Genomic DNA, 21,481 nt, shown 5'->3' on the forward strand with positions numbered 1-21,481 from the left:
CTCGGTCATCAAGGACCAGGACAATCTAGGCCAAACTTGATAAAATAATATATCATATGAGAACTACAAACCAAATGCCATAAACTTATTTATTAGGGAATTTGGCTTCCTTTTGCTTCCATATAAACGTATCTGTCTATTTAAGAGATCAGTTTCTTTTTTCAGTATTGAACAGTAGAATAGAATTGAAACCCATAGGTAAAGAAAATCCTCATATAGTTTCAAAACTGAGGTTGATGATATGCTTGTACCCAATCTTAGTAGCCCTCAACAGCGTGAGTTTTGAGTTTTGAGGTGTCAAAGGCCAGAGCTCCCTTCCCCTTCTACAGTTTTGGGTACAGTTGGGTTAGCCCATAATATATGAAATGTGTGAATGGCCTGTAATGCTTGAGTGGTGGACAGATTGAAATGTGCCAAGCGGATGGTGCTGCTCACCTGCACCGGGTCATAATTGCAGTCAGATGTTTCCATGGTGACATCTCTGAGCCATGAGGTCGGAACTGTGGGATTAATGACATCCCACAACTGGAGCAACCATAGTGCCAAGAACAGCTTTGACTACTGTAAGTAATTCCCAAACCTCAAATTTAGGTGAAAAAATTTAAGAACCTAATCCACACTGAAGGACAAATGAGGGTGATACTCGACGGAAAGTCTTTGTGTGTGAGATCCAGGAGGGCCTTTCAGCTCTCTCACCTTCTGGCGTCCCAGAGCAGTACCTAAAAGGAAGGAAAGGCCAGAAAAAAATGATTCTGAGAACTTACCAGACAGAAACCAAGAATGAAAGAGTGAAAATTCCATGATTGCTCATTGTTCCTTGATATTGTGCCCTAAATTAGCTGCAACTGCCTCCATGTACTTAAGAAAGCATCACTTGATTAGAGCTGCTCAAAAGAATGTAGACTATTGTCCTAATTTTCCAGGTAGCCATCCTGAAACAGTCCAAATAAATTTTTATTTCCTTTAGGTGGTTCCGGGGAGAAACCTTTCCAGGACCCATGTTCGGGCACAGCTGTTTTCACTGATCAGGATCCTTGCAGCACCCGAGTAAGACTATAATTATCAGACATATTTTGTTCTGCCTCTGGCCACTGCTAATTGTGTTCTTTATATCCTTTATAATGGAAAGCTCCTACTATTTTCTCCTGCAATTATGATATTCATTTCTCCATCATTCCAACTTCTATTCACCAATTAATCAAAGTCCAATCCACCAGGACTTTGTACCAGACTGTCCTGTAGAAAAAAAGTGCTTAAAAGCAGTCTGACTCTTAGGGGCTTTAATTTCTCAAGTATCTCCAAGTAAATTCTGTTTAAAATGTTTAGAGTCTCCGTCTCAGCCTCTATACATTATGGTCTTGTCCTCTCAGAGGCTGAGTAAATTTTGTCTTAATTTTCAGAGATCATTAGTCAAGTAAATGAGGGAAAGCAAAGTTCATTTTCATTGTGGAAAAATTAAATCCATCACTAAGCAGTCAAAAGACCACTTATTTCACTGACTACCTTATTTAACTGCTTCTCCTAGAACTTAATCCCCTAACTAGGTATGAAAAACCCAAAACGGCATCTGACAAAGAAAATTATTAGACATGGGAGACTTGCGAATGGCAAGCAAGGCCTTTATTCTGTAAAGTTTCATTTAGACCTTCCTTAACAGTTTTGCTCTACCGCTTTGTCACGTGTTTCTGTGGATACATGTTGGACCCTCCATAGCGCCAGTAGTGAGGATAGCTTTGTGCCAGGGCATTGTTAGCATCCTAGGAGAGTCAAACCTCTGGAGCACAGTCACGAACCCCCAAGTGAAAAATATCTGAGTGGTCAAATAATTGTCAAGCTCATGTATGGTGCTCTATGGGAAATATACTCAGTTCCCTTCTCTGCCTCTATTTCACACCATCTAATGTACTTGGTTATCTGATTTCCAAGGTGTGCAGCAAACCAGATGATGAGAGCAGCTGACAAGTAGAGACAGTTGTCATGTTATGTTGGCAGCCGTAGTAAGTGGCAGCTGACTGAGAGGGAAAGTGGGGTAAAAAAAAAACACCTTACTTCTAAAAGCCAGGCAGAGACGGAAGACCTCAAATCCCAGAGATCCAGAGCAATCTCATTTCGGGATGAGCAACCCTAAGTAGCCTCTGGAGTCATCACTCCATATCCACACAGTGTGATCATTGACTTAAAGAGCCTCCAGTGTTGGAGCTGGCAAGATACCCCAGGGATCTAGTCCAACGCTCCCAATTTACGGATGAGGAAACAGAGGCCCAGGGAAGCACTGAGAGCCCAGTTCAGGATCACAACGGGTTAGTAATGGTAGAGCAGTACCTATTATTAGCTATTATTATTATTATGAGTTAAAAATCTGATGTAAAAAATGGTTGAATATTGTTAATATTAATCTTTTAAATAACTTTGCTCTTGCATAAAATTAATTTCCATTAAGTAATCCATTCTTGGATGCTAAAATGTCACCTCTTCAGAAAGGTCTCCCCTGACCACCTTATTAAAAAGGGTACCTTTTTCACTTTCTGTCTCCTACCTTGATTTATCCATTATAATCTGTCACTTCTAAAACTTCTCCTAAAATTAACAGCTTAAATATATGATTTTCTTCTCGTTTTTAAATAGAATAGTCCTCCTCTTTCCTCAGAAGCGATTTAGCCACTATTCTCAATCTCATAACCACTAAACAGTCAATTCCTGACTGTTGGGCAGAGCCCCAGAAGAACAGGAGACTCGGTAAGCTGAGTCTAAGCAGCCTGAATCATAACATAATGGGATCCCTTTATAGTGATGGTGTTTAGATACAAATACCAACATTCCCATTTTAAGCTGAGTTCTATCAAAATTTTCTATCTGTAATTATGTTTTAGGAGAAAATATTTGGCCTGTGGTATAACTGAGTCCATGTAACACAAGCATTTTTATAACATGATTCCAATCTCATTCTTATTTCACACAGCAGATAGAACTTCAAACACATTCCTGCTTTCCCCCCTCCATATTATTTAAAATGGCAGGTGTATTATCTCTAATAATCAAGCAAAAACTTAAGCATAAATAAAACTAATTAGATAAATACTTAGGTTGAGATGGGAGAAGGACAGCATTTGACATCTTAGTGTTAGTTTCATCTAATTTCTTTAAATGACTATTTTAATTCCATATTGTTAAAGCATCCTAAGTGAGAGGTGGAGAAGTACATTAGAATGTAGGAGAGCTGAATGGTTGAAGATTAGAGAAAACAACATTTCCTTAGTACCATGTAAATACTACTTCTCTTGAAGTATAAAAAATAAAAATAATTCCCTCAAATAAAATGTTGTATAATCGACCTTTTCTTTGGCATTTGTGCCTACTTGTTCTTCCAAAGATCTTTACATTCACTGGTGAATTTCTAGGTATTAAAGAAATCCTCGCAACCAGAGATCAAAAGGGAATTCGAATTTAAGGTGACTAATGGTCAATGCATTATCACAGTTCCCTCTTCTGATTATTTTTGCATTATGTGTGAATTATAAACCTCCCCTGCCTGACCTTTAAGTGTTGGGATGTCCAAGAGCTGAGAGACATCCTCTTCTCTTTTCACCAGCGATCTCACTCACTTCCACAGCTTTAAATGCCATGAATGTGATGACTTAAATTGATATTCCCAGTCCTACCCTCTTCCTGAACTCCTGGCCCCTCTGTCCAACTGCTTGCTGGACATCGCCATTTGGTTGTCTACTAGGCATCTCAAACTTACCACGAATGAAACCCAACTCTTGTTTTCTTCTCTCCAGACCTTACCCCAAACACATCCTCACCTTCATAGCATCTTCATTGCTCAGACTCAAAACCTAGGCATCCTTGATTTCTCATTGCGCCCCCATTAGAGGAGGACCCACCATGAGGCTCATGAAGCTTAAGCTGCCAGGCCTTTCTCCTGCACAGAACCCTTCCAAGGTTCATTTCCAACTCATTTTGTGTTTAGTTTTTTATTTTTCTTACAAAGGAGCCTGTATAAGTTTCAGGTCCCACAAAACTTGGATCTGCCTCTGGACCCTGCATCCTGCTCTATTTCCGAAAGAAAAATATCTAAATCAGACCACTTGGGACACTGTCAATCGCTGTAGTCCACGCCACCACCTTCTCTGACCTGGAGTACTACCATGACCTCCTAATGCTCCCCCAGCTTCCTCACTTTCCTCCTACAGTCTATTTCCACTTTTTTGTTGGTTTGTTTTTGAGGAAGATTAGCCCTGAGCTAACATCTGCCGCCAATCCTCCTCTTTTTGCTGAGGAAGACTGGCCCTGAGCTAACATCCGTGCCCATCTTCCTCTACTTTATACATGGGACTCCCGCCACAGCATGGCTTGACAATCGGTGTGTAGTTCCGCACCTGGGATCCTAACCGGTGAACCCTGGGTCACTGAAACAGAATGAGCAAACTTAACCCCTGCGCCACCAGGCTGGCCCCTAGTCTATTTTCTAAGTAGCAGCCTGAATGACCTTTTAAAACTGTTTAAACGTTAAATGAGCTGTTAAAACTGGTCATATCCCTTACTTATCCCCCAACACTTCCCATCCACTTAGAATAAGTCACACTATTGAACTGACACAACACCCTGGGCCATCTGGCCCCTGCTTACCCTCCGCCCCTTCCCTCACAGCTTAGCCCCCGGCTATACCCTTCTTTCCTCATGGGAATACACCAGATTCAGTTTGGCCTTGGGGCTTTTGTATTCACTGTTTCCTCTGCGTGGGGGAATTTCCCCCATTTTGTCACTTGTTTCCTCATCCTTCAAGTCTCAGTTCAAATATCACCTCCCTCAAAATACTGCATCCCTAAAGAAGCAGCCAAGTCCCATCCCAGTCATTCTTGATCCCATTATCCTCCTCTTTCCACCACTCACCATATGAAATTATCTTATCTGCTCAGTTTACTTGTTTACTATCTGACTTCTTTCTCAAGACTATAAGCTCCATGAAGGTGGGAACCCAGTCTACTTGCTCACCACTGAATCCCATAGCCTAGCCTTCCTGCAGAGAATGTGACCAATAAATACTTGCTAAATAAGTGAATAAATGAAATGTTTGTTAAATAAATACTAATACAGAAAAATGTGGCATAAAGGAGAATTACACACAGAGTGGGTAGAATTGAAGAATATGAACTATTATAAAGTTCCTTTTGTTTCTACCTCATTAACTACAGACCATTAAAAATCTGTTCTGCCAGTGGGTACAAATTTGAGATGTGGATTGAGGTCACAATTAATATTCCACTAGGTATGTCATCATAATGCATGAGGTAAAATGTGTATGTCATTGTGTCCAAACTGTAAGATACTTGCTATAAAGAGCAAATGGAAAGGAAAATATATAGACTAAATCAGATCTGAACGTCCCCATTCTCCTTCCTCCCCCCCAAAATAATGGTTTAGGAATGTTCAGAAGGTTTGAGGGTTATGAATGTTATCATCCATGTATTCTGAACTGAGTTAAAAATATTGTGAAAATAGAAAAAACTCAGTAATTGAGGTCTGGAACGATTTTCTTCAGCTCTCTAAGGAAAAGCAGTTTCTAAATAATAGCTTTACTGAAATATAATTCACATACCAGTTTACCTTTTTAAAGTGCACAATTGAATGTTTAGTATATTCACAGAGTTGGGCATCCACACCGCTATCACATTCCAGAACATTTTCATCACCCAAAAACTCCATACCCATTAGCTGTCATTCCACATTACCTCCCCTCCTCTCCTGCCCCCTCTACTCCCACCTCAGGCCCCTGACAACCACTAATCTACTTTCTGTCTTTATGGATTTGCTGATTCTGAACATTTCATGTAAATGAAACCAAAAAACTGTGACTTTTCACGTCTGGCTTCTTTCACTTCGCATAATGTTTTTAAGGTTCATCCATGTTGTATTATGTATCAATACTTCATTTTTTATTGCCAAATAATATTCCATTGTATGGATATACCACACTGTGTTTATCTATGCATCAGTTGGTATAATCTTGGGCTGTTTCCACTTTTTGGCCATTATGAATAGTGTTGCTATGAACATTCATGTACAAGTTTTTGCGTAGACATATGTTTCCATTTCTCTTGTGCATATACCTAGAAATAGAATTGCTGAGTCACATGGTAACTTTGGGAAAACTGCCAAACTTTTCCAAATTGACTACATCATTTTACATTCTCATCAGCAAGGTGTGAGGGTTCCAATTTCTCCACATCCTCACCAACACTTGCTATTGTCTTTTTTACTATACCTATTCCAGTGGACATGAAGTGATATCTCATTGTGGTTTTGATTTGCATTTCCTTAATGACTAATGATGTTGAATATCTTTTAAAGTACTTATTATCCATTTGTATTCTTTTATCTTCTTTGGGGAAATGTCTATTCAAATGTTTTGCCCATTTTTTAATTGGGTTGCCTTTTGTTATTCAGTATAACGGTTCTTTATATATTCTGGATACAAGTCCCTTATCAGATATATGATTTGCAAATATTTTCTCCCAATCTATGGGTTGACTTTTCACTTTCTTTTTATTTATTTATTTATTTATTTATTTTTTGAGGAAGATTAGCCCTGAGCTAACATCTGCTGCCAATCCTCCTCTTTTTGCTGGGGAAGACTGGCCCCGAGCCAACATCCATGCCCATCCTCCTCTAACCTATATGTGGGACACCTACCACAGCGTGGCCCACCAAGTAGTGCCACATCCCCACCAGGGATCTGAACCAGCAAACACCGGGCTGCTGAAGCAGAACATGCGCACTTAACCACTGTGCCACCCACTGGGCCAGCCCCGACTTTTCACTTTCTTAATGGTTTCCTTTGAAACGAAAGATTTTAATTTTGATGAAGTCCAACTTATCTGTTTTTCCTTTTGTCTTTTGTGATTTCAGTGTCATATCCAAGAAACTGTTGCCTAATCCAAGGCCATGAAGATTTAGTCTTATATTTTTTTCTAAGAATTTTATAGTTTTAGCTCCTACATTTAGGTCTATACTCCATTTTGAGGTTTCTATATGGTGTGAGGTAGCAGTCCAGCTTCATTATTTTGCACGTGGATATCTAGTTGTACTTTTGTTGCAAAGACTATTCTTTCCCATCGAATGGTCTTGGCACCTGTATTTGTCAAGGTGTTCCAGAGAAACAGAACCAACTGGATATATAGAGAGAGATCTATTTTAATGAATTAGGTCACATGATTGTGGGGGCTGGCATGTCTGAAATCCATAGGGCAGGCCAGCAAGTGGAAATTCAGGGAAGAGTTCATGTTGCAGTCTTGAGCCTGAAATTTCCAGAGCAAGCCAGCAGGTGTTTCTACATTGCAGTCTTGAAGCAGAATTACTCCTTCCTCTGGAAACCTCAGTCTTTGCTAACAAGGCCTTCCACTGGTTGAATGAGACCCACCCACCCTATGGAGGTTAATCAGCTTTACTTAAAGTCAATTGATTCTAAGTGTTAATTACTTCCATACATACCTTCACAGAAATATCTATACTAGTGTTTGACCAAACAACTAGGCGCTATAGCCTGGCCAAGTTGAAATATAAAATTAACCATCACAGTACGCTTGTCAAAAATCAAATATAAGGTTGACCACAAATAGAAGGTTTATTTCTGGATTCTCCAGTCAATTCCATTAATCTATATGTCTGTCCTTATGCCAGTACCACAGTGTCTTGATTTTGTAAGCTTTATAATCAAGCTTTAAAATCAAGGTGTGAGGGGGCTGGCCCCGGGGCTGAGTGGTTAAGTTCACGTGCTCCGCTGTAGGCGGCCCAGTGTTTCGTTGGTTCGAATCCTGGGCGCGGACATGGCACTGCTCATCAAACCACGCTGAGGCAGCGTCCCACATACCACAACTAGAAGGACCTACAACGAAGAATATACAACTATGTACCGGGGGGCTTTGGGGAGAAAAAGGAAAACAAATATTAAAAAATCTTAAAAAAAAATTGTTTAAAATCAAGGTGTGAGTCTCCCAACTTTTGTTTTCTTCAAGATTATTTTGGTTGTTTGTAGTCTCTTGCAATTAATACAAATTTTAGATCAGCTTGCCTATTTCTGCAAAAAAAAAAAAGTTGAAATTTTGACAGCTATTGCCTAAAATCTGTACATCAGTTTGGGGACTATTGCCATCTTAATATTAAGTATTCCAATCCATGTGCATGGAATATTTTTCCATTTATTTAGATCTTTCTAAATTTCTTTTAGCTATGTTTTATAATTTTCAGTGTACAAGTCTTACACTTGTTTTGTTAAATTTGTTCCTGAGGGGGCCAGCCCAGTGGCATAGTGGTTAAGTTCACATGCAGTGCTTCACGGCCTGGGGTTGGCATGTTCAGATCCTGGGCACGGACCTACACACCGCACATCAAGCCATGCTGCAGCGGTATCTGTCATATAAAAATAGAGAAAGATTGGCACAGATATTAGCTCAGGGACAATCTTCTTCAAGCAAAGAGAGGAAGATTGGCAACAGATGTTAGCTCAGGGCCAAGCTTCCTCACCAAAAAAAAAAAAATTTATTCCTGAGTATTTTATTCTTTTTTGATGCTATTGTAAATGGTATTTTCTTAATTTCAGTTTTTGATTGTTCATTGCTAGTGTATGAAAATATAGGTGATTATTGTATATTGATCTTGTATCCTGCAACCTTGCTGAATTCATTTATTTGTTCTAATAGCATTTTTGTGGATCAATCAGATTTTTCTCCATGTAAGATCATGCCATCTGTGAATCTCTAATACAGTTGAATAAAAATGGTGAGAATGGACATTCCTGTCTTGTTCTTGATCTCAGGGAGAAAGCATTCAGTTTTTCCCCAATAAGTATCTTATTAGCGGTGGATTTTTCAGAGATAGCTTTTATCAGGTTAGGGAAATTTTCTTCTATTTCTAGTTTGTTGAGTGTTTTTATCATGAAAGGATGTTGGATTCTGTTTAAGGCTTTTTCTGCATCAATTGAGATGATCATGCGGTGTTTACACTTTATTAATTTGGTGTACCACATTGATTGATTTTCTTATGTTATACTAACCTTGCATTCCTGGGATAAATTCCACTAGGTCATGCTATATAATCCTTTTTATATGTTACTGGATTCAGTTTGATAGGGTTTTGTTGAGAACTTTTCTATCAATATTCATATTGGCATGTAGTTTTCTTGTGCTATCTTTGTTGGTTTTGGTATCAGGATGACATAGAATGAGGAAGTGTTCACTCCACTTCCGTTTTTTGGAAAAGTTTCAGGATCACTGGTGTTAATTCTCCTTTAAATGTTTGGTAGAATTCACCAGTGAGGCCATCTAGTCCTGGAAGTTTATTTGTGGGAAGTTTTTAGATTACTAATTCAATCTCTTTACTTGTTATATAAATCTATTCAGATTTTCTATTTCTTCTTGAATTCATTTCGGTAGTTATGTCTTTCTATGAATTTGTCTATTTCATGTGGGTTATCTAATCCATTAGCATACAATTGCTCATGGTATTCCCTTATATTCTTTTTATTGCTGAAAGCTTTGTAGTGATGCCCTCTCTATTAGTCTTGATTTTAGTAATTTGAATCTTTTCTTTTTCCTGGACAATCTAGCCAAAAGCCTGTCAATTTTGTTCATCTTTTCTAAGAAACAAAATTTTTCTCTATTGTTTTTCTATTCTCTTCCATTTATTTCCTTTCTTGTCTTTATTATTTCTTCTACTTGCTTTGGTTTTCTTCTAGTTTCTAAGAAACTAGATTAGATTATTGATTTGAGATCTCCCTTGTTTTTATTTTATTGATTCATTGATTGATTTTTTAATGCCTGCTCAAGTATTTTGCTCATTTTGTTTTTGAGCTCTTTATTGTTATCTTTTTAATTTTACTTTATTTTTTGCAGGGCAAGATTCACCCTGAGCTAACCTCTGCTGCCAATCTTCCTCTTTTCTTTTTCCTCTCCCAGTGCATGGTTGTACATCCCAGTAGTAAGTCCTTCTAGTCCTTCTATATGAGCCGCCACCACAGCACGGCAACTGACAGACGGGTAGTATGGTTCTGCAACTGGGAAACGGACTCGGACCACCAAAGTGGTGAGAGGGCTGAACTTTAACCACTAGGCCATCAGGGCTGGCTCAGATCTCTCTTCTTTGTCATGTAGATGTTTACAACTCTAAGTTTCCCTATGAGCACTTCTTTCACTGCATCCCATGTATTTTTCTTTTCATTCATCTCAAAGTATTTCCTAATTTCTCTTGTGATTTCTTCTTCAACCTATTTGTTACTTAGAAGTATGCTGATTAATTTCCACTTATTTGTGAATTCCTCAAATTTCCTTTTGTTCTTAATTTCTAATTTTGTTTTACTGTGAACAGGGAACTATTTTGTATGATTTCAATCCTTTTAAACTTACCAAAGCTTGTGTTATGGCCTAACACATGTTCTATTCTGGAGAATGTTCCCTATGCACTTGAGAAGAATGTGTGTTCTATTGTTGTTGGATGGAGCGTCCTACAGATATCTGAGGTCTAGTTGGTGTATGGTGTTCTTCATGTCTTCTATTTATTGTTGATCTTCTGCCTAATGGTCCTTTCCATTATTGAATTGGGGATTGAAATCTCCAACTACTTTGTTGAATTTCTCCCTTCAATTCATGTATCTTGGGGCTCTGTTGATAGGTACATGTGTTTATAATTTTTAGACCTTCCTGATTGATTGACCATTTTATCATAATAAAATGTCCTCCTTTGTCTCTGACAACAACTTTGTCTTAAAATCTATTTTGTCTGACATTAGTAGAGGCATTTCAGTCTCTGTTGGATACTGTTTGCACGGTATATCTTTCTCCATCCTTTTACTTTCAACTTATTTGTGTTCTAAGGAAAACCATTTAACTTAAAAATTAAATTCTTCTGCTAAGTATATTGTTATTTTAGGTGTTAAAATGCAGCAAATGGTGGCTTTTAAATCCATTTACCACACTTCAATGAAAAAAATCGACATCAAAAAAAAGTAAAAGGTATTCTTCCTTCCCCCCAGCTCTTAACCAGTCCTTGATTTAATTTATAAGGATTTATTCTACAGGATCAAATCTGGAGTCTTCCTTACCTTCTAAAGATTCACAAATCTGTTTAATGTCCAACCAGCAGGGAAAGGAAATTCCTAAGCAAGGAACACTGCTCAGAAATTACTGTACCATGTCTCCAAATCCGTGAGAATCAAGTCAGAAAACTGGAAGCAACGGAAACGACTATAAGGTAACTGATTTTCACTGGGTGACGTCACTTCCTAAATCTAAATGAACTAAGTATGTAGGACCCCTATGTGTAGCTAGTTGCTTATTTTATTCTCTAGCAAAGTACTGTCCAATATAAATATAATATATATAATGTAGAAATATAATGTGAACCTACAAATCACAAGTAATTTTAAAGTGTCTAGCAGCCATATTTTAAAAAGTAAAAACAGGCAGAATTGTTACTATAGTTAATAATTACAATTTATTGATAAATATAATTAACATTTTATTTAACACAATATATTATCATTTCTACATGTGATCAATATAAAATTGCTAGTTATTCTTAATGTCCTACTAAGTTTTTGCAATTTAGTGTGTATTTTACACTTAAAACACACCTTAATTCAAACTACCACATTTCAAGTGATCAGTTGGCACGAATGGCTAGTGGCTACCACATTGGACAGTGCAACTGTAGCATTTAAAGCTGAAAATGACCTTGAAATGCTCTATGATGATCACATCAAACTTAAAAAATTTGTTCTTAATCTCATTTATTATGCATTGCTGTAACATGACTGCTCATGTAATAGGATTATAAAAAGGCAGTAATCTAACAGGTAGTTGTGCAATCAGAATTAACTTTACACATTTTGGAGGTTTCAATCGGCATCAGCAATGACAGCTAACATCTATTAAGCATTTACTCTGTGCCAGGCACTATGCCAAGTATTTTTACACATGGTGAAAGGTACTTCTATCTCCATTTCATAGAAGAGGAAGCTGGGGCTGAGAAAGGTTCATTAACTTGGGCAAGATCACACAGCATGTAAGTTGTGAAGCCATTATTGGAATTCTGATTCTGGCTGCCTCTGGAGCCTCTGCTCCTGGCCCCCAAACTCTACTGTCCCCCTAAAAGGAATCTGACCACCTGCAGACACTCAGTGAATTTCAAGCTATGAGAGACACAGATCAAAAGAAACTGAGTCCAAATTTCCCTGCCTGTGTACAATTCAGCAATTTGCTGAGGGCCTATTGTGTGCACTGCCCTTCAGGAATGCTAAGGTTTCACTGGCCCCTGGCTGCAACACTCTGACTGGAACAGACTGCTTCAGAGCAGGCGCTTGAAAGTTTTGATAGAAAGCAGCCGAAGAAATGTGAACAGTTCAGCATTTTTATTTCCAGTAAACAGCTTTTCAACAGCCTCATCTTTTTTGCTGGCTCTTATCTAGGCAACAAATAACATCAATATTAGAAAGAGTTAGGATTCTTATTTATCAGCCAAGTGTCTATTAACTATCCTTAACTCATTCCACATAATATTTTATTCTGCATAATTGGGAGACTAATAGAAAATGAACAAATACATTTTATAGACACACAAATCTGATGCATACATCTATATCACATGGAGCATTAAGAGTAATTGCTTATTTAAGGTCTATTTCTTTTTTTAATCCCAAAATCCATCCAACTAATAATAGCTAACATTTCTTGACTAACAACTACACAGACACCATACTATATGCATTTATGAATACTATCCTAACTTTTACAACACCCCTATGAAGAAATATTATTCCCATTTTACAGATTAGGAAACAATGCCAACTTTTTTTTCATCGTACCACATTAACTATTAATGCAAATACCTGTAAATAATACTATCACCATATACCTGTGTATAGTTACAATTATAATACTTTCATTTATATTATCTGAACTGACCCTCAGAGTAAGTTGTGACATAGAGAACATATGTGCTTACAACTACCAGGACAAGTAGCTGTTTCTCTTGGAGTCCTGGGGCAACTTAAAAAAAAATTACAGATTGTTCATTTGGGAGAATCTTTTTTTATTTATATTCAGCACCCAATAAACCAGAAATGACAGACAAGACTAAATTCTACCACAGTTGACAGAAGCTTTCACAGAGGTTTTATAAGCCTAACTTCTCCAGCCACCTCCCATTTCTAGAACACTGCCATCGACATGGAAGTCCATAAAACCAAGAATAGTAGCTGGAGAGGATTCTGATGCTGTCTTGTTAAGGAGTATTCTCTCCTGTAGTATTATAAAGAGGTCATGACCAGACTCTGCCGTGACTTCTGACAAACACCAAAAGTCCTAAATTACCTAGATTTCACATCCAGTTGAGAGAAACTTCCAGTATTTCATTTTCCCAACCTCACCCTTTTTCACAAGGCGTTGTAACTGCTCTGAGCAAATATGCCCCCAGAACTTAATAGAGGTATTATCAGGTCAAATAAGCTGAAGGGAAAGCACCAGGAGCTGCCCACTCACAGTTAATTGGCCCAAAGCAATGACAGCTAAACAGGAGTGAGCGAGCCTAAAAATCTTCTACCCTTCCACTTCACTACCAATTATAATTTAATGTTAGAACTTTTGTGATTAATAATATCATCCCTTAACAGCCATTATTATTCCATTTTATAGATGAGAAATTGAGGCTTAGAGACATTATGTGCTCACTCAAGTTCGCATAACTAGTAAGAGACTAAAGACCCAAATGCACTCAACTCAAGTTCAAGGTTCTCTACTTTCTCCCACCTAATCTCCTTGAAAAAAAATTTTATATTTTCGTGGGCTGCCTTTATACAACATCTTAGCTATTTTCTTATGGGGAGATAATAGTCATAAAACCAACAGGATTCTCTCCATGGTAAATGCGTTTCTCAGCACAATAAACTCTCAGAAGGCTGAGTACTACAAACTCTCCAAAATGGCAGGCCTGCTGCTGGAAATACAGTTCCCACCAGTAGGTTTCCTGGACATCACAACTGGTCTCCAGTGGCGGGATGTCTGTTACCCACCTTGGTTTATAGGACTTTCTCTCATTTGGGGCTCTCTTTATTCATTACCCTTAAAAATCATCTTCTCCTTTTTTGATTGGATATTTACAATAATAAAACAAGGCCAGGCTGTCATTCCATATTCTAGCAGTTAATGTCACCAATACTAACTTGTTTTGTTTCTAGTCTGAAATAATAAGTTTATGCTTTGCCTCATCAAAAAAGAAGCTCCTTATTTTGATGTCTGTAGACTTATGTTGGACTTTCTATTATTTAATAATCATTAAACAAATATATGTAATCTACAGAGTGCCAATAAAAACATATCACAGCAGGTGTTAAAAAGTAACTAGAAATCAGGCCATACCCTGAGCAAGCCTCTGGACCATTCATCCTATTTCTCTGCTAACCTAGTCATTAAAAATAGTTGTTTTAGGGGCCAGCCCCATGGCGTAGTGGTTAAGTTTGCACACTCTGCTTCATCGGTCTGGGGTCTGCGGGTTTGGATCCTGGGTGCAGACCTACATACCGCTCATCAAACCATACAGCTTCCCACATACAAAATAGAGGAAGATGGGCACAGATGTTAGCTCAGGGCCAATCTTCCTCACCAAAAAAAAAAAAAAAAAAAACACACAGGTTGTTTCAGTATGCAATTCCAAAAATCTTAATAACTTTGGGTGAGGAAAAATCCTCTTCAGAATCCAGACATGTCTGCAGCTGACAAGAAACAATAAAGCAAAATAACTAACCCAAATATACATAATGGTCTGTCTTTCACAAGAATGACAAATTGTCACATCTAAGAAACATCAATTCTACAAAAACAGGTCTGCAGACCTCTTGCAGAGAACCCCATCATCACTGTCACAGCTAAAACTTTCTAAGGGACTTTTCTCCACAAATAAATTAGAATCCTTTAAAATATCTTGGCTGGCAATGACAATTGCATGGGGATCCCAGGGCCTCAGCCCAGAGATTCTGGGCACAGTGGATGGATTCTAGAGTACAGCCAAAGTTTGAAACCGTTCACCTAAAAGCAAGTATTTTAAGCAGAACTCCAAAGAGCAGAACTTCAGCAGAACAGTCAGCAGGAGATTACATTCCCTAAATTAAATACTGTGGGCCGCCGGAAGTGTAGTACTCTCCATCTCAGCCACGGTGGAACCTCACTAGGAACGTCGTGTCCTTTTGAGGCAAAAATGAATTGTATTCTTTTCTCCACTGTCACCCTCCGCCCAATGCACTGGACACAGGAGGGGCTCAGCAGAAGTGCCCTCTGATTCAACACTGCTCTCTCAGCCTTTGGCAGGTCCAGTAGTAAAGGAAGGTTGGATGCATTCTCTATGCATTAGTGTGCTGTAAGTGAAATCAGGTCTCTGGGCCCCTCAGTACCGCTGGGAATCAAAAAGAAACACTGAGAGATCAGCCCTACAAATCGCTGTTGCTTTAGGGAGAGCAGTGTCTTTCTCAACTTCCCCAACCACCAAAAGAACGGGACCCAAAAAACAAGGAATTCAAGGGGATAGCCACGGATCCTGGGGGGGCACGGAGTGGAGGCATGTGCGCTACGTGGACATCTCAAGACGGCCGCGAGCTGGGGAGGGGAGGCCTGGCGGGAGGGCCCAGCGCTGAGTAACCCCTCATCCGGGCACGCCAGGGTCGTGAGTCAGTGGTGAGCGCAGCGGGAGGAAGGGGCGGCCTGAGTCATAGCCCTGGGGGAGGTCGAAGGGTCTGACAGACCGAGGGGTCCGTGGAGGCTGGGGGTGGAATTTAAGTAGGAAATGGGTTTTAAGGGCGCCATCCCGGGATGTGGGGTGGTTTAGGGTCGCGGGGGCCGAGGGGACTGGAGCTGGGGGCGCTCCTCGAGCCGCCGGGAGGGGCTGCGGGCAGGCAGGGAAGGAGGCCGGCCAGACCACGGCGACGAAATCTCCCGCGCTCTGGAACTGGTTCCTCCTCCCCAGCCCGGCCGCACGCCCCTCACCACAACCGGCTGGCTCCGCCCGCCACCCGCGCGACGCAGCCCGGGCCTCAGCTGGGCGGCCGAGTCCCGCGCCGCACGCCGCCGGTGACGGCACTGCAGGGTGCGTGGCCAATCGGCGCGGCCCCCGAGGAGGGGCCTCGGCCCCGCCCTCCGCGCCCAGGGCCAATGAAGCGCCGGCACCGGAGGCCGCGGCGGGGTGAGGGGTCGCGAGGCCCCGCCCCGTCCTCCCCTTTCCCCTTTGCCCCGCCCTTTCCCGCCCGGCCCCCCCAGCCCCGCGCCGCCGCTGGTGCCGGTCCCCGCGCTGGGCCCGCCCCCGCCCCTCCCGCCGGCCCGCCAGCGCGCCTCACGGCTCCTGTCTCCCCTCCCTCCTTCTCTCTCACGCCTAGCGCAATGGCGGCGGCCGCGGCGGAGCAGCAACAGTTCTACCTGCTCCTGGGAAACCTGCTCAGCCCCGACAATGTGGTCCGGAAACAGGCAGAGGTAACCGAGCTCTCCACCCCCGACCCCGCGCCCCGGCCGGCTCGCCGAGCCTTCCCCCGACGCCGCCCCGCCGGGCCTCGGCCGCTCCGCCTCGGCCGCGCAGGCCAGGCCGGGCGGGCGGCGGCCGCGCAGCCCACGTGTGAGGCGGCCCGCGGCTCCCGGCCGTGCCCCCGGGCCCTTCCGGCCCTTGCGGCCGCGGCACCGGTTCCCTCCCCGCCGCCCCTCGCACACACGTGCGGCCGCTCCTGACACGCTGCCCCCGCCCAGAGGGGGAAGCCGGGCGGCGGGGGGGATGTGGGGTGTGGGGCGGGCCCCGGCTCCCCTCGCTCCTTTCCCGCTTTCTCCCAGTGGGAGCCTCCCCCGCCCTTCCAGCCGCGGTCTCCACCCAGCCCGCTTGTCCCCCAACCCTGGCCGCCACCTGACCATCACCCTGCTTCTCTCCTGCCCCTCAGTCTTCGCTTCCGTCTGTCCCTCCCTTCCCCGTCCCCTCCTTTTGAGATCTTGCCCTGTCTCCTTCTTTCTGCTTATTTCCATTTTGCTCTCTGTCTCCTGTCTAGTTCCTAACGTCAGAAGCAGGATTTCCCTCCTCCCCCCAATCTTGTGAAGTTGCCTTTAGGATTTCTTTCTAAGCAACTTCCACCTTACTTTGCTGTTAAGACAAATTTTCTTTGATCTCTAGAGATTTGTGGTCTCCTGACATAAGTGGGATGTCTTGGGACTTCCGTTGTTTAACTGGGCCAATGCCATATGTTTAAGTCTTTAATTTCATTAAATCTAACCCAAATCTCCGTCTCTTTTTTTTTTTTTTAACCACCTCTGGCTCCTGGCCTCTAAAATGTATATATACTTTCAAGAGACAATATTTCCAATGTATCTGCAAGTTCATTTACCAAGTAGCAGTAAGACACCCTTGGTTCAGTAGAAGACTGATGTTAATACTGTCGGTGTTGAGACCCCCATTTGTGTGAGATACTTCAAGGAAAGGGCAGAAACTTTCCCGAGTCTCTTAAGTGCATTATCAGAGCTATCTTCAAACTAGGTTGTCTGTGGAGGTCTTTGCCACCATGCGATTGAAGATTTTTATAGGATGTTCAGCCGGTTATTTTTACAGAGAAAAAATTTGTTTTATATATGACTAATGAAATTGAGGGACAAGTCGTCTTCTGGACTCACAAGTTTTGTAGTTGTCTTTAAAATCAGTGTTGTTAAGACTTGGAATAGGTTTAGGATGTGCTGGTTACACTTAGTGGTTTTGTAATACACGAAGTAAATACACTGGAAGTAAAGTTCTGTGTGAAAAAGCACTTGAAACGACTATTAACTTCATCCTAATGACTTTTGATTCATTTATTATACATGTTCATGTAAAAATTCAAACAGTGCAAGTAGTTTTTTATCCCGTTCCCCAAAGGTAACCACTTTTAAGTGTCTTGTGAATCTTCCCTAAGAATACCTTTACAGGTGTGTATGTATACATTCATTTTTACGTCAATGGATTTGTAATACACGTACTATTATGCAACTTGGATTTTTCACTCAGTATAGTTCATATTGCCACATAAGAGAGTTTGTTAAAGCAGCTATGTAGTATTCCATCATAAGGAAGTAGTATTGATTCAACCAACCTTCTATGAATGGACATTGATGTTTCCAGTGCCCTGCTCTTGCAAATTGTGCTCTATGTGAGTACATGTATACCTATCTTTTCAGACTTTGCCAGGTTTAGTTGTAGAATACTTAAAAGTAGCGTTTGTCCTTGGAAGTAACGTGCATTTATTAGTTCTATCAATTTGCACTCCTATCAGTGGGATGTGAATGCCTAGTAAAACATGTTAATGCTTTCTGCTAACTCTAGTGGTGATTTTTCACCAAAATAAATTCTTAATCCCAACCCATAATAGAAATTTCCATGTGTTACAAAGCAGAACAGCATTGTAATTAGTAAGCTAGTTTAATTCTCCCTCTTCCCTCCAGTTGCTTAAGTCTATTGTCAAGCATAGTGGGGAATCTCTTGTCTATTGAACTAAATACCAGTGTCTGGTTCAGCTTGAATTCCAATTGGTGCCTGTTGTAAATCTTTTATCACTTCCATCACTTTGGGGATAGTTAGCTGCATTCAGCACATTTTCACATAAAGAACAATTGCAAATATGTACTGTTATTCTCTTAGTCTCTTTATTCCTAGTGAAAACATTCAGATATTACGTTTTACTTTCTTTGTATATTCTTGGAATATACTAATATGTAAAGTAAGTTATAGAATTTTCTTAATTTGACACAAAAAAGGTAAATGTTTGAGGGAAAGCCCCCTGGCACCATATAATATGGCACTAAGCTGGTCTGTAAATAGAGCTTCCTAAAAAAGCAAAATATTTGCAAAAAGAAATAGTTGTGTGATGATACCTTAATCTTTTTTTTTCCTTTTGACACAAGCCTTTTATAAATAATCAAACTAAATAAAATTGAGTATTGCAGTCTGATGTAGCAAATAGAGACCTTTTTTTGAACTATAGAATTGGCAAGGGCTCAGTAAATATCTTTGTAATTTACTCAGTCAAAATAAAAATACTTAGTTGACACATAAATGCCAAACTGTTGACTAAGGTGACTTGTTTTGTCTTCAGATATGGAATCAAGTACAGTAAGTGACTTTCTTTTATTGTAATATATTGTTGAAAGCATTGAAGAGCTTCAAAACTTTAAAAAGTTTCCATTGTATAAACCATTTGGTAGTCTTTATATTTTATTTCTATTAATATTTTTTCAAGGGCTTTCTCTTTAACTTTACAAAAAATGTTCCTGATATTTGAAGAAATGATTTAAATGCCCTTAAAGTCTCAAAATACAGTAATTAACATGAAGACACAATTGAATGAATAATTAACAAGTAATCCAAAATTGAATGTCCATAGCGTTCATGACTAAACATTTTTATGTGGCATAAGCTTAAGTGTTTTGTTAATCATGTGCATGGATTTTGTATTCTTATTAATTTTTTCCATTGACTGTTCCTCATTGATTATAATATAGAACTTCATTAATGAGATTTGAATTGAAAGAGGATAATGTTTTGAAAAATATACCTGATTTTTGAGGAACCATGGTGTTTGCTAGGTAAAAGCTGTTTGTCCCCTCTTTTACGTTTCCCTGCACAAAGTAGGCTTGCCATAAATATTGATGGAGTAAGTGAGATGAGTACATATTAGCGTTTCTCCTTTGTGGGTGGGAAGAGGGGAGGTGAAATCTGCTTTACGTTGTGTGATTGTTTATGGTAGAATCAAATGGAAGTGGAATTTTATTTGCCACAACACTGGTGACATTCATTGAACCTGCTTGGACGAGTGCTAGTAATATTCTTAGAAATATTCTCTGTATTTCCTGTACTCTTATGTGCAAGGTGCTCGGAATACGGACAGGAAAAGATACCAACCCCGTTTTTGTGGAACTCGGTCTGTTTAGGCTAGAAAAAGTTACACTTTTGATTTTAAGGCTGTTCTTTTTGCCAAACTATTCTCCTTGACCAGTGTTTTGGTATCGTTGTAATACTATATCTGGATTGCCGCAAAAGAACGAATCAAATGGGGAGAACCCTCCCTCAGGAGTCAGATATCATGCGTACTAAACTCGCCCTCCAGTGACTTCTAATTCATTATGAAATAGAGTTTAATATTTGACTTAATGTTTTTAAGTCCTTACTAGAATTAACATAGTATAACTGTCATACTAATAGACCCACCTGGGCGAGGCTAGAGATCCTCACAATTTATATCAGGTTTTCTCAGAGCAAAACCCTAGTGGAAAAAATTTTTCCAAAACTTTATTTAGACCACTGGAAATTTAAGTGTGAAACATCTGTAGCGTCTACAGTGCATCAGGGGCTAAGATAGGTGCAAAAAATAAAAAGACATTTTTGTTGTGCTGCAAGAGACTGTTTAAATGAAAAGGCTATACTGGTTTTTGAGTTGCTTTGATAAAGATAAGTGAAAAACCTAAAGGTGTACATACCATTTTTACAGTCATCTTGTGAATATCTTTAGATAAATTATCTCATTTCTGGGTAAATAAATTCAGATCATCTTCTCTCTTCAGCCGTGAGTACGTGTGACAGTGTTCAGCATTGTTTTGTTCCTGTGTGCTTATGTATTTAGAGGAAGTTGAGGTTATCAGAACATTTTGAATTCTCTTTTTCCCAAAATTTACTCTCCCCCAAGCTGAGATATGTTTGGGAAGTTTGAAAACTGTGTAGCACTGCGTGATAGAACTGGTGGTTTGGTGGAATGAGCCCTCAGGGGTGAAATTTAGAGAGAGCGATCAGCCAGGGAGATGTGAGTACAGTTGACCTCAAGACCAGAGTTCTTTCTTCTGTTTATTGTCTGTGACCTTGGGCAAGTCATTAACTTCTGAGCCTTTATTTCCTTATCTGTCAATATCTCAGGGCTACCGGGGAGCACTAAGTAAAAGGTATAAGGTAGATGTGGATTCAGAGAAGCCCTGTTTTCCCTCCCTGGTCCTTGTCACATCTCTCCAAAGAAACCAGGTAGATTTATATGGGGTGGTAGCTCTTAGAAAGCAGGCAAGCTCTGAACTTAGACTGCTAGAAAATTAACATGTTAGCTACATTATACCCTTAAAGTGGATAGATGAGAGTGGACTACATTTATTTACTAAGAGGCTTCTTGGGGGAAAACAAGTCCAAGTGTACTTAAAATAATGCTTTCTTTTCCACAGTGAAAGACTGCTTTTAGAATTTTTGTACATGAATCTATACTTCTCTTCACCTTAACTTTTGTAGACGTCGTATGTTTATCCATTATTTTTTGATCCACTGACACTCAGTCTTTTAATTGGTGTCAGCTTGCTTTTTATTGTTAACCAATTTGCTCTCATTTTATGTTATTAATGGAGAAGGAAAGAAGTGTCCTGAGTCACAAAACCTAGATTTCTAGATCTATTAAAATGATGCTAAAGTCTCCTGG

General features: G+C 40.2%; 1 protein-coding gene across 4 annotated transcripts in view; it reads left to right on the forward strand.

The window, feature by feature from the left end:
* The first annotated feature begins 269 nt into the window (after window positions 1-269).
* Window positions 270-21,481, forward strand: part of IPO5 (importin 5) — a 55,638-nt gene continuing 34,426 nt past the window's right edge. Inside the window, exons 1-4 of one of the 4 annotated variants that reach the window (XM_070239939.1) lie at window positions 270-563; window positions 968-1,047; window positions 11,137-11,244; window positions 16,412-16,505. In XM_070239939.1, coding sequence (XP_070096040.1) covers window positions 16,416-16,505 — 90 coding nt within the window. In that variant the 5' untranslated portion in view covers window positions 270-563; window positions 968-1,047; window positions 11,137-11,244; window positions 16,412-16,415. Of the gene's footprint in view, window positions 564-967; window positions 1,048-11,133; window positions 11,245-15,474; window positions 15,717-16,162; window positions 16,506-21,481 lie in introns of those variants that run through there. The other 3 variants (XM_023621747.2, XM_070239940.1, XM_023621748.2) reach the window with 3 other exon arrangements.

This window comes from Equus caballus, chromosome 17 (genome assembly GCF_041296265.1).
Source record: "Equus caballus isolate H_3958 breed thoroughbred chromosome 17, TB-T2T, whole genome shotgun sequence".
NCBI classification, from domain to species: Eukaryota; Metazoa; Chordata; class Mammalia; order Perissodactyla; family Equidae; genus Equus; species Equus caballus.